At 40.5% G+C, this 16187-nt stretch overlaps 2 protein-coding genes across 7 annotated transcripts in view; one reads left to right on the plus strand and one right to left on the minus strand.

Annotated features, from left to right (window-relative positions):
- The window catches only part of ALS2 (alsin Rho guanine nucleotide exchange factor ALS2), a 60947-nt gene extending 45159 nt beyond the window's left edge, over window positions 1–15788 (minus strand). The window contains exons 1-7 of one of the 3 annotated variants that reach the window (XM_081937908.1): window positions 15679–15788; window positions 10209–10283; window positions 7089–7243; window positions 5641–6560; window positions 3825–4185; window positions 1240–1408; window positions 765–861 (exon numbers count right to left, since the gene is read on the minus strand). In XM_081937908.1, coding sequence (XP_081794034.1) covers window positions 765–861; window positions 1240–1408; window positions 3825–4185; window positions 5641–6560; window positions 7089–7243; window positions 10209–10228 — 1722 coding nt within the window. In that variant the 5' untranslated portion in view covers window positions 10229–10283; window positions 15679–15788. Of the gene's footprint in view, window positions 1–764; window positions 862–1239; window positions 1409–3824; window positions 4186–5640; window positions 6561–7088; window positions 7244–10208; window positions 10284–13308; window positions 13460–14935; window positions 15060–15678 lie in introns of those variants that run through there. The other 2 variants (XM_081937909.1, XM_081937910.1) reach the window with 2 other exon arrangements.
- Window positions 15342–16187, plus strand: part of CDK15 (cyclin dependent kinase 15) — a 39464-nt gene continuing 38618 nt past the window's right edge. The window contains exon 1 of one of the 4 annotated variants that reach the window (XM_081937914.1): window positions 15342–15463. Coding sequence is in view for 1 of the 4 variants with exons in the window: in XM_081937915.1 (XP_081794041.1) it covers window positions 15855–15877 (23 nt within the window). In the remaining 3 variants the exon portion in view is untranslated. Of the gene's footprint in view, window positions 15464–15707; window positions 15904–16187 lie in introns of those variants that run through there. The other 3 variants (XM_081937915.1, XM_081937912.1, XM_081937913.1) reach the window with 3 other exon arrangements.

Genomic DNA, 16187 nt, shown 5'->3' on the forward strand with positions numbered 1-16187 from the left:
AAGTTGCTACATACGATTATCCCAGCATTCTCTTCCTACTAACTAATCCAGAAATGCTCTTTGATTTACAGAAAATGGCAGAAGAAATGCCCAGAATAATGGCCAGAAAAAAGGAGGGGGGAATGAATACATTTGCCTGGACATGAATATAAGCTCATGTTCAATCAATGGCATTATGATAAGGCCAATTAATCATCATTATCTTTCTACCAGCCTTGTGACTTCGCAATGCTGCGATGACTCTATTCAGGATGACCTGTCTTTCTGAGGAATTAAGATGCAGATTAACCTTTTAAGGTGTTGTTCAAAACTTTACAAGTCCCTCTCTCAGTCCAAGGCTCTCTCATATTATTGTGGCAAAAAATAACAGAAAAGTCTTATGTATGCCACCTTGTGCTCATGAATAAAAGGAAGGATATAAATACAGAAATAAATACATATTTTCACTCTTATAGTCCCCATCAATGCTTAATCATCCAGACAAGAAGAATTAAACCCTAATCAGCCCAGGCAGCTAGAAGTCTACCACAGATGGAAAGGACAAACTAGAATGAGAAGCACCTGTTCATTCAGATTCTGGCCATCAGTAGGCATGCTTTCAGTTTCCATTCTCATGAACATTTATAAATGTATCTATACAAAAGGTATGAATACTGAAAACATAATGTTGAAAGGAAATCTGAATATGGAGTGAGACACAGAAAACACAGAGATCTAATGAGTGAAGCTCCAGATGTGAAATAAGCAAGCTTATCTTTTCCTACCTGCGATTTAGCTGTGAGTGCCAAGGAATGATGGCCACCAGCAGACAAATGAATTACTTCCTTACCATCAAGACTTTTTACACACAATGGTTGGAGCCTGCAAACCCACAAAATGAAATCAAGATCCTCAACTTACAAAAGAAATTTGCACAGAGTACTTTTCATAGGAATGCAATGATCAATTTTTACAATGCCAATACGGAAGACACATTGTTTTGTTATGATCAAGATGGCCCACATATATTGAACCAGTCATTACAGAGTGAAAACATATGGAGACAATTCCAACTAGCTTATAGTTAGCATTGTATGAGCAAACATTAAGCATGGATACAAAGAGATTTCCCTTGCGTTCCTCCTTGTGGCATCTCCAATAAGCCCCACAAATCATACTCTATCACAGATGAACACAGAGGACTATAAGAGGGAATTACTGTTTCCTAACAAAGGAAAGCTTTTCTCTCTATACTCTTACCTTGGCAAGATATCACCATGTCCCAGTTGCCCATCTTTTCCTTTCCCCCAGCTCCACACCTCAGTTCGCAGAGACGGAAGAAGTGCGTCAGCTTCACCACTGTATGTAGGTGTCAGGGCAACTGTCCTCATTTTGGCTCGTCCTACCTTCCTTAAAAGCCTTGGAGAAACTTTTGTAAGGGAAGCAAGAATAAACTGTTCGAGCATAGTTATTTATCTATATCAACTAAATATATTATTTGCTAATCCTTTAAAGGCGGATTCTCACAGTCTTTTTAGCAGATCAAAATGCTAAGTATTAAACTGAGAACATCATCTAGGCAATTTGTTATAAGCACAATGTATCTTTTCAATCTGTAGTGCTAGCCATATCAGTCATTCACAAAATTCTTATCTCACAAAGAAGACATCATATTCTTTTCTAAGAAGCATTCATAAAGAAAGAATTTTGCAATTAATCTGCAACTTAGACCCATTTGAGCCTAAACTGGAATCCAGTTAGCGAGTCTAAAAACAATAGTAAGCCCTCGGCCCCCGCAAATAAAAGGGAAGGTGTCTACAAATACGTTTACGACTATGAGGTTTGAGCTGCAAAAATATGACTAGTTGACAGCAAAAAGATACAGAAAACTCTTTCTTGCTATCTAGAACTTTGCATCTAAGACGTGGTAGCTGCTGAAGGACAAACTGTGACTATATCAACAGCTTTATTTCCACACAGGCAGTATTTTGAAATGTGTATTGTAACTGGGAGGAGTTTGCCCAATTAATGCTGGGAGTGGCCAGTCACTAGACACCTATTTACCAGATGACAAACTGATGAGTTAGTTCCTTGACATTTGTTCTAGCCCTCTAAATTCTCCCTATCATCTCAAGGTACATTTGTTGTTGTTTTTTAGAGCAGCTGGACACAATCCTTACAAATGCAGCTACAGCAATCCATTTTAATTTTTTTTATAAGCCCAACTATTTTTGAAAAACTAAAAATTATGCTGGGGGTTAGAATGTAGCCATGACAATTTTCTATAATAATTCTTTTAATGAAAATAATATTTACAATATAGAATATAATATAGTTACAGAGTCTGATAGATGATGCCTACATGAATGCTGTTATCTACTGGTCAATTTGCCTAATTATGGCTTGTTTTTTAAATCCCTTTTTGTTAAAAGAAATGAAACCTGTGCCAAGTGGTAAAAATTACTGGTTGAATGATTCATTAAAATGTCTGCCCATGTTTACTAAATCGTAACAGAAGGTCCCCACCTATATACTTGAGAATAACGGAAAACATTAGGGAATGTAGTAAACTCATAATGGACATATTTTATCAAAAAATATCTTGGTGTGAGTATCAGGATATTCATGTTCAGAGGTGTTACTTAATTGAATCTGGACTTGACCAATTTTTAATTAAAACATAGCTAGGCACATTGTTGTAATAGCTCTACATGCTGAAAAATACTGTACAAAACATTGTAAAAGATTGTTTTCCTCTCTGTCTCAGGACTACAGTACATCAATTTCCAGAAAAAGCAGTCACCAGGGGAAACAATACTTTTCTAGAAGTCACAATCAAGCATTCTAGCATTACATAAGAGGCAACTATGAAGAGGCAGGGCTATTATATTGAATGATAAAAATCATTCATGTTCTCTTTGACTCTAAAGGACACAACTGTGTTTTTGGAGACATGGATTGTACAACCAATGAATTACAAAAGAGAGATTTAACTCAGATCTCATTTTACATAGGAGGTATCCCTGCAGATTAGTAAGCATGTACATATAAGGAATAGAAACAGTATTTTGAGAAACTGACTTTTTAAAATATAAATTTAAACATTTTGAAAATATTTACTCTGCTTAAAAATAACATTTTTGCTACATATGGGCTTCAAAAACATTTACAAAATAAAAGGTCCAAAAAGATTTCTTATTAACAATGCTCCTAATACCCTATCTTCAAAATCACATACAAAGAGCATCTTTTAAGAGTTTTCCAAATCTTCTAATCTTAGGGTCTGCTTCTAAAACAAGGAGTTACACTGAAGGGCTGACATTTAATACAATCTGTCATTAGAAGTCTGTTCATTCTTTACATGTTTGTGAAATTATTTATTTATTTATTTTATTTAGTTTGTCACTCATGTACAAGACAACAGAAATAAGAATAAACATGAATAAGAACACAGGAAATGGGTACAAATAAATGGGGATAGTAGGACAGGGACATTAGGCACGCTGGTGTGCTTATGCACGCCCCTTACAGACCTCTTAGGAATGGGGTGAGGTCAACGGTAGACAGTTTAAGGTTAAAGTTATGGGGGTTTGAGGATGTAACAACAGAGTCAGGTAATGCATTCCAGGCATTGACCACTCTATTGCTTAAGTCATATTTTCTGCAATTGAGTTTGGAGCGATTTATCTTGAATTTGTATCTATTGTGTGCTCTTGTATTATTGTGGCTGAAGCTGAATTAGTCATATTAAATGACTAAATATTAAATATGATATGAAGTAACCATATCAAATTAGATGATAACATCCAGGAATGAAAATCCTGGAGATCAACTGAGCATCTCACCTTGGGAGAGCAAGCCAGGTAAGGAAAGTCTTCGACAGATTCCTTCAGATTCCTCTTCTCTAATATCTACCAAGCTGGAACTTTTTTTGCCTTGCATTGATTCCAGCTTGACCTGCTCTTCTCGGCTGTCTTTCATTCCATCAAGGACTGGAGAACTTCCACTAGGTGGGGATGCTGTGCAACCTGGAACCGGGCCATAGAGGTTCATTACCTTCTTCAGAGACAAGGCTCCGGCTTCATAAGTAGCAGCTACTCTTACACCAACTGCAGATGCACAAGAAACCACTAGGCTATTAAGGGCAGATGTACCTGGGAGAGGTGGACCAGGGAGACAAACGAGATGATCTTCTTCTTGAGACTGCTAGAAATACAGTAAGCAAATCCAAGAAATCTATTATAGCATATATGCCAACTTTAGATAGTTCAATCAAGGCATCTTGTTTTATTACAAATACATACAACTGATGCTGAAGATTAGTTATTTAAGTGTCTTGACTTTGTTTAAGAAAAGTGATCTATAACCAGATTTTTTAAGAGATAGCAGAAATCTCTGTTCACTCATATTTAAAAAAAATTAACCAAGGGCATTGAAATACTTGTCTTCAGTATGAAAAGCTTGCTGTTATTTTCATAACTGCCCCTCTAAGTCTACATGTCAGACCTGAACAAAGTACTAAGTCTGGCTAAATAGCCTAAAGTGGTCATCCTCCCAATTAATTGCTTTCTACTTCTGTTTATTTCAATAATAAAATGGTCATTTATGAAGTAACCAGCACATGCTGCTTTCCATTAAAAGCACTGCACCTTTCTCTTTACCCAAACAATAAACCATACAAGATGTAGGATAAAGTATATGCAAATAAAGCTGCCATTTCTTGAATGCTATTACCGCGATGTCTGCCGCCTTGAACCTCCCAAGAAGGGGCAGGTAAAGCGGGCACTGCAGAGATCGTGGTACCAGCGTTTTGGATGGTAGCGCACCAATCTCAGGAGCCAAAGCCTTTGAATCAAGCTTGATTGTGTCCCATTCTAGGTTTTTAACTTCCCAATCTAGCATTCTGAGAAAAGCTTTTGTAAAAAGGAGATTGTTCCTCTTCCCTTCCCCCCCCCCTGCCAATCTCTCCGGATTCTCAGGAGCCAAAGCCTTTGAATCAAGCTTGATTGTACCCCATTTCAGGTTTTTAATTTCCCAATCTAGAGTTCTGAGAAATCTAGCATCTTTGAAGCACCTTTCGTTTGCAGGAGGAGGAGGAAGGCAAGTTAAAGCAGCACCTCCTTAAATAAAAGCTTCTGAGTAACTGGGAAAGAAAGGCGTGCTTTTCGGGCAGCAGTTTTCAGCAGGTTCCAAGCGTGGCTTTCTTTCCCAGTTACTCAGAGGCCTTGGTATACTCCGTCCTTGCCCTCCTCCTCGGTGGGCAGCTCAGGGGAGACAATGGCCACAATGACTTCACTCCCCAGCAATGTGAGGAGCTGCTGCCACCGCCTAAGCCCTCCCAAGAGCCCAGCCGAGCGGGAGCTTTGAAAGCGAAGCCTCTCTCCTTTCCAACCATCACAATCTCTGCAGCGCACACTTTGCCTGCCCCTTTTTCAGATGACCCAGGTGGCTAGATTTGGAGTATAAAACGCACCCAGATTTTCACCCTCTTTTTTGGAGTAAAAAGATGTGTCTTATACTCCGAAAAATACGCTATGTGAATTTCTTTTCTTACGGCCATTTTGACCTTGAGCTTTTATGAAAGGTTTTAAGATTTTTGCATGCACATAACACAACATAGAAAGGAAGAAAAGTATGGCCAAATAAATGCAGATGGAATACCTGTTCAGGTTGAGAGCTGATTTGCTGCTCCCTGCTTGCATTTAATGAATTATCTGAAAGGCTCGTCAAGTGTTGCTTTACTGCTGTTTTGTCAGTGATCAAAGGCTTTCTTGGACTAGAAATGCCACTGTCTTCCTGTCCATCATTGTTCGAAAATATACTTGCTACATCATACTCTGCCCCAGGCAACATCTGATCTTCTGAAAGGGTTTTTTGGCAATCCTCACCTTGACTGCTTGTTAAACTCTTTCTTTCCAAAGTTTCTAGTGATGAACAAGACATGCGATTCTCAGACTGAGACTCAGTCAATACAACACCCAACGGACAGCAGTGGCTATCAGAGATGATGACATGGTCTTCTTTATCGGTCATGGTAATGAGAAGTTGGCTGCAGTGATTGCATCTCTCTGGGAAAGGTTTTAAGTCTTGACTGGGGAGGCACTGTACAAGGGCCAAGCTGTGATGGGTCCCACAAGCAATCTGAAGCACCACACGCCCTGCCAGGTATTCAACTTTTTGCGGCTTGGTCACTGGAAAAATACTGGTTATAAGGCCTAGTTGACAACCACTCCCCCATGCCCATATCTCTCTACTTTGTGAGAGTGCCAAGGTGTGCTCCTCTCCACATGTCAATTGCAAAATCCGAATTGGCAAGAAAGGTCCAGCTTCGCCATCAGAAATGCTGACGGGGGCGGGTTCTGGCACAGTAGCCTGATTGGCCACAGCACACTGACCAGCAGAATTTCCCCCCCACATATATACCACCCCTCCTTCAGTTACTGCTCCACTGTGAAAGCTGCCAGCTGCCACCGTAACAACATGTTGTCCACTCAAAGCATTTTCCAGTGTGGGACAATTAATAAAAGACTCTTCTAGCCCAGGTCTCCAAGGAAGTTTTCCAAAACTATAGACTTTGCCATCTGAAAGAAATGAAAGTTATCAAACTAACTTCAGGTTTCATTACATACAGTCTGAGGGGAAAAAGAATTAAGACGTAACACATCTTGAACTTAAGGTGCAACAGCTCCATAATTAGATGATGAGTTATTCATTCAAAATTTGAGAAACCAAATTTATAGGAACAAAACCGACCACAAATCAAGGTCCTATCAGTAAACATAATAAACACAGAACTGAAGCTGTGTTTTATCACATTCTAACACTACATTATACACTTTATACCACAAGGAATCCATGAGAGCATTGCAGTATAAAAATTAAACTTTATTTTTGAAAAGAAGGTATTAATATATTTCTGATTTGCTCTTGCCAATTAAGAATAGAGGTAGAAGTGTGGCCATTCGAACCTCGTGTAAACAAACTAATATTATGAATATCAAATTAAAACTTTTTCAAATATAGCTAATTGAAAATTTATCTTGGTAGAATTTTAAAACTGGCTATTTTCTTCTAAAAACAAAGATTTCTTTTAAACCCAACGTCCATACCATCGGACAAAAGTACACCATGGTTTTCTCCAAGTGCTGCCTGCAACACTCTTTTTCCAGTCCAACCGGGAAGTCTTTCGGGGGTAGGACAACAGGAACCAGCTTGCCACACATAGACCAGGCCTCTCTCTCTTGCTCCTTCCTGGGCTGCTAAGCTAGCATAAATATGAGACAGTGACACATTTAAAATCTGGGCATATCAGAACTGATACAAGTAATGTATCACACATGCAATACGTATTTTGAATTTCTTTACTTAGATGCAAATCTGCCTCAAAAAGCAGTTGGGTTCTCAATTTTCTGATATTAGAAAGAAGTTTAAGAAAATCAAAGGATACATTTATAAAATCTTAGAAAAATTTAAGATATCTAGAATCCTTGTTCCTAAGGTCTCTGCCACTTGTATTAATACAATATGAAAACTTGGGGGGATAGTTGTCTCACAAGGCAGATAAATGTAGGGGCAGATAAATGTAGAGGAGTTTGACTCTGTTACTGCCGATGATATGAACAGGTTGCGTGGGCGACTGCGAGCCACTACATGTTTACTGGACCCGTGTCCCTCCTGGCTTATACTGGCATCCTGGGAGGTCATACGAGGCTGGCTCCAGGAGTTAGTCAACACTTCTTTGAGAGAGGGGTCCTTGCCGGCCACCTTGAAAGAGGCGGTGGTGAGGCCCCTACTCAAGAAGCCTTCCCTGGATCCAGCTATGTTAACTATTGTCCTGTCTCCAACCTTTGCTTTCTGGCGAAGGTTGTAGAGAGGGTAGTGGCACAACAGTTCCCATGCCACTTGGAGGAAATTGATTATCTAGACCCGCGCCAGTCCGGTTTCCGGCCCGGTCACAGCACGGAGACAGCCTTGGTCGCGTTGGTGGATGATCTCTGGAGGGCCAGAGATGGGGGTTGCTCCTCCATCCTGGTCTTATTAGACCTCTCAGCTGCTTTTGATACCATCGACCATGGTATCCTATTGCGTCGTCTGGAGGGGTTGGGGGTGAGGGGCACCGTCTTGCGGTGGTTCTCCTCCTACCTCTCCGGCCGGACGCAATGTGTGCTGACAGGGGAGCAGAGGTCGACCCTGAGGCCACTCACTTGTGGGGTGCCGCAGGGGTCGGTCCTCTCGCCTCTCCTGTTCAACACGTATATGAAGCCGCTGGGTGAGATCATTCGTGGTTTTGGGGTCGAGTACCATCTGTACGCTGATGATACTCAGCTGTACATCTCCACCCCGAACCACCCCAACGATGCCGTCGAAGTGATGTCCCGGTGCCTGGAGGCCGTACGGGTCTGGATGGGAAGTAACAGACTCAAGCTCAACCCCTCCAAGACGGAGTGCTGTGGTTACCGGCGCCCCGGTTCAACCAGTGGGTTCCATCACTGGCCATCGGGGGCGAACAACTGGCCCCCGTGGAGCGGGCACGCAATTTGGGCGTCCTCCTGGATGCCCGGCTGTCGATGGATGACCATGTGACAGCCGTGGCAAGGGGGGCGTTCCACCAGGTGCGCCTGGTGCGCCAATTGCGTCCCCTATTGGACCGGGACGCCCTTCACACAGTCACCCATGCGCTAGTGACGTCCCGACTGGACTATTGCAATGCTCTCTACATGGGGCTTCCCTTGAGATGCACCCGAAGACTGCAGCTGGTCCAGAATGCAGCCGCGCGGGCAATCATGGGAAGTACTAGGTACTCCCATATAACACCTCTCCTGCGCGGGCTGCACTGGCTACCTGTGGTTTTTCGGGTGCGTTTCAAGGTGCTGACTATCATCTTTAAAGCGCTCCATGGCACAGGACCTAGCTATCTGCGGGATCGCATCCTACCCCACACATCCCTGCGACCGATTCTCTCTCACAGAGAGGGACTCCTCCGGGTGCCGTCCACTAGGCAATGCCAGCAGGCGGCGCCCAGGAGTAGGGCCTTCTCTGTGATGGGCCCGACCCTCTGGAATGACCTCCCCCCGACATCAGAACAACCACCGATCTCCGCTCCTTCCGCAAGAAACTTAAGACCCACCTGTTCCACTTAGCTGGCCTGGCCTAACCGTAGTTTTAATCTTCAATCTTTCTGGCCTGTATTTTAAATTTTTGGGGGTAAGCTTCTTAGGCTGCTTTTTAATTTTTATTATTATTGTACAGCTTTATATTTAATCTGTTTTTAGGGGTATTTAAGATTTTCTATTTTGTATATGGTCTTTTAACTGCTGTCTGTACACCGCCCCGAGTCCCTTCGGGGAGAGGGGGCGGTCTATAAATTCAATAAATAAATAAATATAGGTGAGGAATTTCAGGCTCAAATCCCTACTCAGCCCTAAAGATCCCCATCAGACCAAGCAAGCCATTGTTTATATCTTCAACTTATTTATGAAATTGGTTTGCTACCTATCTTGTCTAGAGGCAACTTATCAATAAGCTAACAGAAGATTATTTTGAAACTAAATTTGAAGCAGAGTATGAGTAAAAAAAAATAAAACTTTCTATTTAAAAAATATTCTACTGTTCTCCCTCCTGTTTGGTTTGAATGTATTTATTCATTGATTTAAATTCTATAGCTTATATTTCTACGTTACATATAACGTCTCCAATTTTAACAACAATACTCTTTGTCCTCTGATCTGAAATTCTATATAATTTTTAAAAGCACATATATAAACTAATATTAACTTATTAGTTTAATTAGGCAACAAAATTTAAATTTATTACTCAGCAAAATACTATTTCAGTACTCATTCAACCAAATACATACATATATAAACCAATAAGGAATTAGAAAAAAAATCTCACAGTTCTGCCCCCCCGATAGTTGGATATTTACAGAATCTAATTCTAATGGTAATTATAGCAATAGCAATAGCAATAAGCACTTAGACTTATATACAGCTTCACAGTGCTTTCCAGACACTTCTAAGTGATTTACAGAGTCACCATATTGCCCCCAACAATCTGGGTCCTCATTTTACCAACCTTGGAAGGGTGGAAGGCTGAGTCAACCTTCAACCAGTGAGATTCGAACTGTTGGCAGCCAGCAGGAGCAGCCTGCTGTACTGCATTCTAACCACTGCATCATGGTGGCTCATGTTATGAGCTATGAGACTTTTATGTGTGAAGTATAGAATTACCTTTCTTCTTTTGAGTCCATCAGTCACTGAGAATGCTCCATCACCAAGTTGTTCTCCTTTGAAATAACAACAGGCCTGTATGGTAAATCATTAAAAACAAAACAAGCTCAGGTGAAATTCAGGCAGCTACATAACACAAAGCCTAAGAATGATAGAGTCAGTAAACAACTACACAAAAGTGTAATGATAAAAATATTTACTCTATGATATTTTGTTAAAAAAGTAATTTACAAATAAAGGTTCATTATACCAGTAATGGATTATCCCATCTACTTTTAGGGGAAAAATGTTTTGAGGCCGTTGTCTTCAAAACAGCTGACAACTTCAGCCAAACCTGCTAGCACTGCCAAGAGATGTTAAAGAATATACTTGGTCTGCTGCAACAGATGATTAAGTGGTAAATTTGTGAGCATTCAGAAAACTGAATTGCTTGGCAAGAATCAATCCCTAAATACAATGGCGGCAGTGGCTTATTTATATTTCCATGGACTAAACATTTTAAACAGGTGAAGGAAACCCTCAGTGAATCAAATTTGCATCATGGCATTTATAAAAGTATGAAAATGTCATATTTCATTTCAATTAACATATGTACCGATATTCCTCACCATATACTCATATTTACATTTAGAAGCTCTAATTGCCTAGCATATCAAAAGTAACACCACTTCCCTATAATTCAGGATGCAGGTCTTCTTAATTACAGGCTTAATGCTTACAGATATTATGCAAGACGTAACAGTAATGGCTAGGTGTAAAAAATGTAGGTAGAGCAACCCCTATACTGTGCAAACAATTATTTTAAGTGTTTACTAACATATCACCAATCAGTGACACATTAAAAATATGGTATATTTTAACAATTAAGTAGACTCGCTTTTAGTACATATAAAATACCTACCATGACATCATGTTTATCGTTTTTCAATTCTCCAAGGCCTATTCAAACATCAGTCTCACTCCCTACCCAAGTCTGAGAGTTCACTCAAGAGGATGGATCAGACTCAGTAGGCTGAGAGCTTCTGATTCCATGCAGAATTCCACAGGAGGAGCAGAAGACAATATGATATTTGTCCATTTCTCCTCTAGTTTCCAAGACAACATCCCCCCGCTCCTTTAAATCTGCCCAGGAACAGTGAGGGAGGTGCTCCTAAGAACTGTAAAGATCTATGCACATTAGCATTCATTCCACTTTCCACAGGCTGCAGTGCTGAGCTAAATGTCACTGAGGGGATTCTCCTGCTGGCATGAAAGCTGCTGGATCCAACTTAGCAATTCCTTGGTGTGTAGGAAGTTGACACTAGGAATGTATGCACTGCTATGAGCCATATTGCTAGCATTCTCCCAGGGAGTCTAAGGCAGAGACCTTTTGTAGTGCATGTTGTTTCTGTTTGCCTTTGCTGAAGCAGAGGTCTTCCCCGTTTTATTATTTAGTTACGGTATTACGGTTGTGAGATTTAATACTCAAACTGAATAACTATAATGTCAATTTTCCCTGACACAACAAATACTTAGCTATAAGAAAGAGAGGGATGATGGCTGAAAAATTTCTTAGGAGTTCAGCTATTATCATAATATAGTCTTAGTGTGAGTCTTGGTAAAAACAGACTGGTAGGAAAACAAGGAATTCCAAATAAGAACCCAAACATCCCTATTATCCTATGCCACATTTCCCTAAAGCCAGTATCATATTATAAAAGCAATGACAAAACCAACAACAGGTGGCTGAAAGGCTTGTACTATAGGTAGCCTTTGACTTATAACCACAGTTGGACCAGAATTTTGGTCGCTAAGTGACAGTACAGTGAGTCATCATGTGACCAGGTCTTATTTTACAACCATTTTACTTTGGTTGTTAAGTGAATCACCACAGCCATTAAACAAATTTGGCTTCCCATATTGATTTTACTTGTCAGAAGCTGGCTGGGGAGATCTCGAATCATGATCACATGGCTATAGGACTTTGCAACCATCATAAATGAGAGCCTGTTGCCAAGCATCCAAACTGTGATCATGGGACTGTTTGGATTATGCTGTAACTTTAAAGACAGATTGTAAGCCAGTTTTATCAACATCGTTGTAACTCCAAACTGTTATTAAATGAATGGTTTTAAGTTGAGGACTACACGTATAATAATTAGCATTTGTAATATAAAAATATTTAATCAACAATTGTTACATCCTAGGTAATTTATTGCGACACTCATGCCCTGATACCACACAGATCACATTCTTTGTATAATACCTGATTATATTTTATCTGTACAAAATCTATAAAATCAGATAATTATATAATCAAAGTAAGCTATGATTGAATGAAAACATAAATCTCAAAACACAGCATACTACAATGAATGAATGCAGGCACTCTCTATACTTTACCAAGATAAGTCTCATCTTGTGCCTAGACTATGTCATAGAAATAACTAACAATTCTTAAAAAACCATTCAAATTACAACTGTGGCCTCTCCCAGTTACTGATATCCAAAAATTTAATTTTCTGCATGAAACCAAAGCATTAATGGAAAACACCAGAGGAAATGTGCCTTTCTTAAAAAATTAGGGATTATAGTAGCCTGGCTTCATTTCATATCAACCTATTTTTAAAATGATGGATATCCTACACATGTATTAATAAGAATGTCAGTGCTATATATTTAGTTTAGAATAACTTCATCTTATTGTAAGAGATGGTCCCTATGGAAGGGGAGATGGTATGATGAGAATACAATGAAGCAGCAGTTTTCCAAGGAGGGATAACATTCCAGAAAGAAGGATTGAGACATGAGGCCGCACAGCCCGAAGAGGAATAGGAAACAGAGAAAAAGTGTTAGGACAGCAACTTCCTAGAATCTCCCAGTACACTAAAGTGAAAGTAACAAAAATTTAGTCTGGCAAGATTCTACTGTGTATAAGCAAATAAAGAACTGGATTTTGGCTGAATTGTCTTTGCCTACCATATATTTTCCTATAAGAATCCTTTAAAAATTGATTCCTTCAATCTCCTTTCACATGACTTAATTTCTAAATTCTTAATTATTCTAAGTTCTTAGTTCTTCTAAGTTCTTAATTATTCTTACTATTATCCTGTCCACTTACTTGAATCTTTGTTTTTTTTAGTGAACACAGTTTTCAAAGTAATACAGATGTTAGTTTACTCCCAGAGTTCTGGATTTTAAAATCCACACATCTTAAAATTGCCAGGGCTGAGAAACCCACATTTAGTGCCTAGGACCTTATCTAATCTCAAGTGAGGCTACCCTCAAGCTTGATAAGGAATAACTGATGAGCACTCTTGGAAAATGGCTCTTCAGCCAGTCACTTATCCAACTTAAAGGCCACACCATCTTGTCAGCATTTAACTGCTAACCAAACAACAGGAGATTCTTAAAGTTAGCTGGCTTTTCTACTAAGAGCTGCAGTACAGATCACTCTTCTTTGTGGTTCCAAACAGCTGCACCTGTATTCCATTCATTCAAGCACCTTGGAAAACAGAGGCCAATTTTCCATAGGTACTGAATCAAACCAAATCCCCTGGACCATTTTGAAGAGTTTAGGACTTCTTAGTGTTCTTCTCCCCCAGAATTTGAACCTCTGTAGAACCTGAAATTCCTCAAGTCAGGCAGTAACTCTCATGTGGGCGTATGGTGCCATTTTGGCTATGTAAGAAGCCATACTCAGGAGAAAATAAGCTGCCTGGGTGATTTTGGACCAGTCCCTCTCTCTTCAGCCCAACCCATTTTGCCAAAGTGGTTGTTGGGAAAACAGGAGACAGGAGTATTAAATATATTTACCACCTTGACTTATATCATATTTTATCCTGATATAAATATATGTATGTATGTATGTATGTATGTATGTATGTATGTATTTGTGTTACACTAGTCCCACTAGTCTCCCTTTATTTATTTATCAGTACAAATATAACATTATATATTATATATCCCTCCCATATTGGGTCATACCAGGGGTTGTAACACAAACACATACTTATTTCCCTGGCTCAGCTGATAAAGGAGGAGAAGCCTGTGGCATAGTGGCTAACACTCTTGCCTAGTGTATAATACAGCACAGGTTCGAATCCCAGTAAGGGCATGGCTAGCATATATATAATGTTGTATTTGTGCTGATAAATAAATAAAGGGTTGTAACACAAACACACACACACACACACACACACACACACACACACACACACACACACACACACACACACACACACACACACACACACACACACACACATATATATATATATATATATATATATATATATATATATATATAATTTGTGTTACAACCCCTGGTATGCCCAAATATGGGAGGGAGCTCACTACTCCCCCTTTCTGTCCTTCAGCTCATTACAGAAAACCACCCAGGCAGAAAACCATATTTTTATTTTTAATGTTGCCTTTTTATATTTGTGTTGTATTTGTGCTGATAAATAAAGGGAGACTAGTATAGATCTATTTCAAGCTATTTAGCTCTCATCAGCTAGCCCAGGTTCAAATCCCAGTAAGGGTATGGCTAGCTGATGAGAGCTAAATAGCTTGAAATAGATCTATACTAGTCTCCCTTTATTTATTTATCAGCACAAATACAACATATATATATATACACACATATATACATACATACATACATACACACATTTTTAAAAATCCCACTGTTATAATTTTTATAAGGGCCCATGGCATCACATTTACTACACCTTCCCCCAATTTACCTGTGGCATTTAGAATCCATTTCCTCCCCCCATCAATCCAGGGCCTGACAAACATTCTCCAGACAATGTCAAGGGCAGCTTATAGATTTTTAGCATGTATGGGTCAAGAATAGAGCAATATCAAACAAGTATCGTATGTTCCTCGAAGAATTCATGGGAATGTTTTCCTTAGGATTGGCAAAGGGCTGAATCATAGGAGGGTAAATCTTCCTGCGTTTCCCAGTACAAGTTCAGCTCAGGAAAGGAAACAGACGAAAAGGAGACTTGAGGGCTCCTTGGCGCGCTCTAAGCTTGGTGACGTTTCTTGCAGACGTTGTGGGTAACACTGGCGACGTTACCTAGTTTGGGTACTGAAACGTCTGCAAGAAAATAAGCAAGCTCAGAGAGCACCAAGCACGTCAACGCTGAGCTACAAAATTTCTCCTTTATTGGGGAACGGGGAGACTGGCTCCGGTGCCAAGCTGAAGGGGTAGAAAGCCGTGCGAGCAACAGGCAAGGCGAGGCCGTACAACTGAGAAGGGTCTCCAGGTGCTCCTCCCTCCCACCTTCCTAACACGCGACTGAAGTTTCTACAGTCCAGCCCCGCGCGCTCTCCCTCCCTCTCTCTCTCCCTCTCCCCCCCCCCCGTTCCGAAGGTTTCGGGAAGGGGAGAGCGAAGGGATTCCCGCGCGATAACGACCCACATGCTCCACCCCACCCACCCCCGCCTTCTCCCACACCGAGCAGCAGCCCACCTCTCTCACCTGAAGTCTCGCGACCGCGCTTTAATTGCCCAAATCACCGGCGGCTTCCTTGGCACGCTGGAACCAGCTGATTCACTTAGAGAAAGAGGCGGGCTTTGCTGGGCCGAAGGGGCGGAGCTGACCTGGCGAATTAGGTGGGAAAGCAGCAGGAACAGAACATGAGGACGGGATCTTGAATGGGACAAACTAATGCAGAAGCGTAAGCTAAACCACTGCTAGAAAGGGGTAATAAGAACACGGATGAAAGTGGCTAGAGGTTGAAAATAAAAGAAGCGAACTATAGAACAATTCTCGTATGATCTGAAGAAATGACACTTATTGGCATCTTCTTAGAATGGCTTGCACTCCTTTTTTGCCCTTTTCTATTTCAGAGATCATGAGCAAAATCAATAGTAAAGCGACCAAGCCTGGCTTGGGAAACTGCGACCTCTAGTGGGCATCAAATAGAATACAGACAATTCTACCTCGTTGCTGCCTTCTGGCCATAATGTCGCTTTTTAGTAGGCTCT

The sequence above is a fragment of the Natrix helvetica genome (genome assembly GCF_964273705.1).
Source record: "Natrix helvetica genome assembly, chromosome: 1".
NCBI lineage: Eukaryota > Metazoa > Chordata > Lepidosauria > Squamata > Natricidae > Natrix > Natrix helvetica.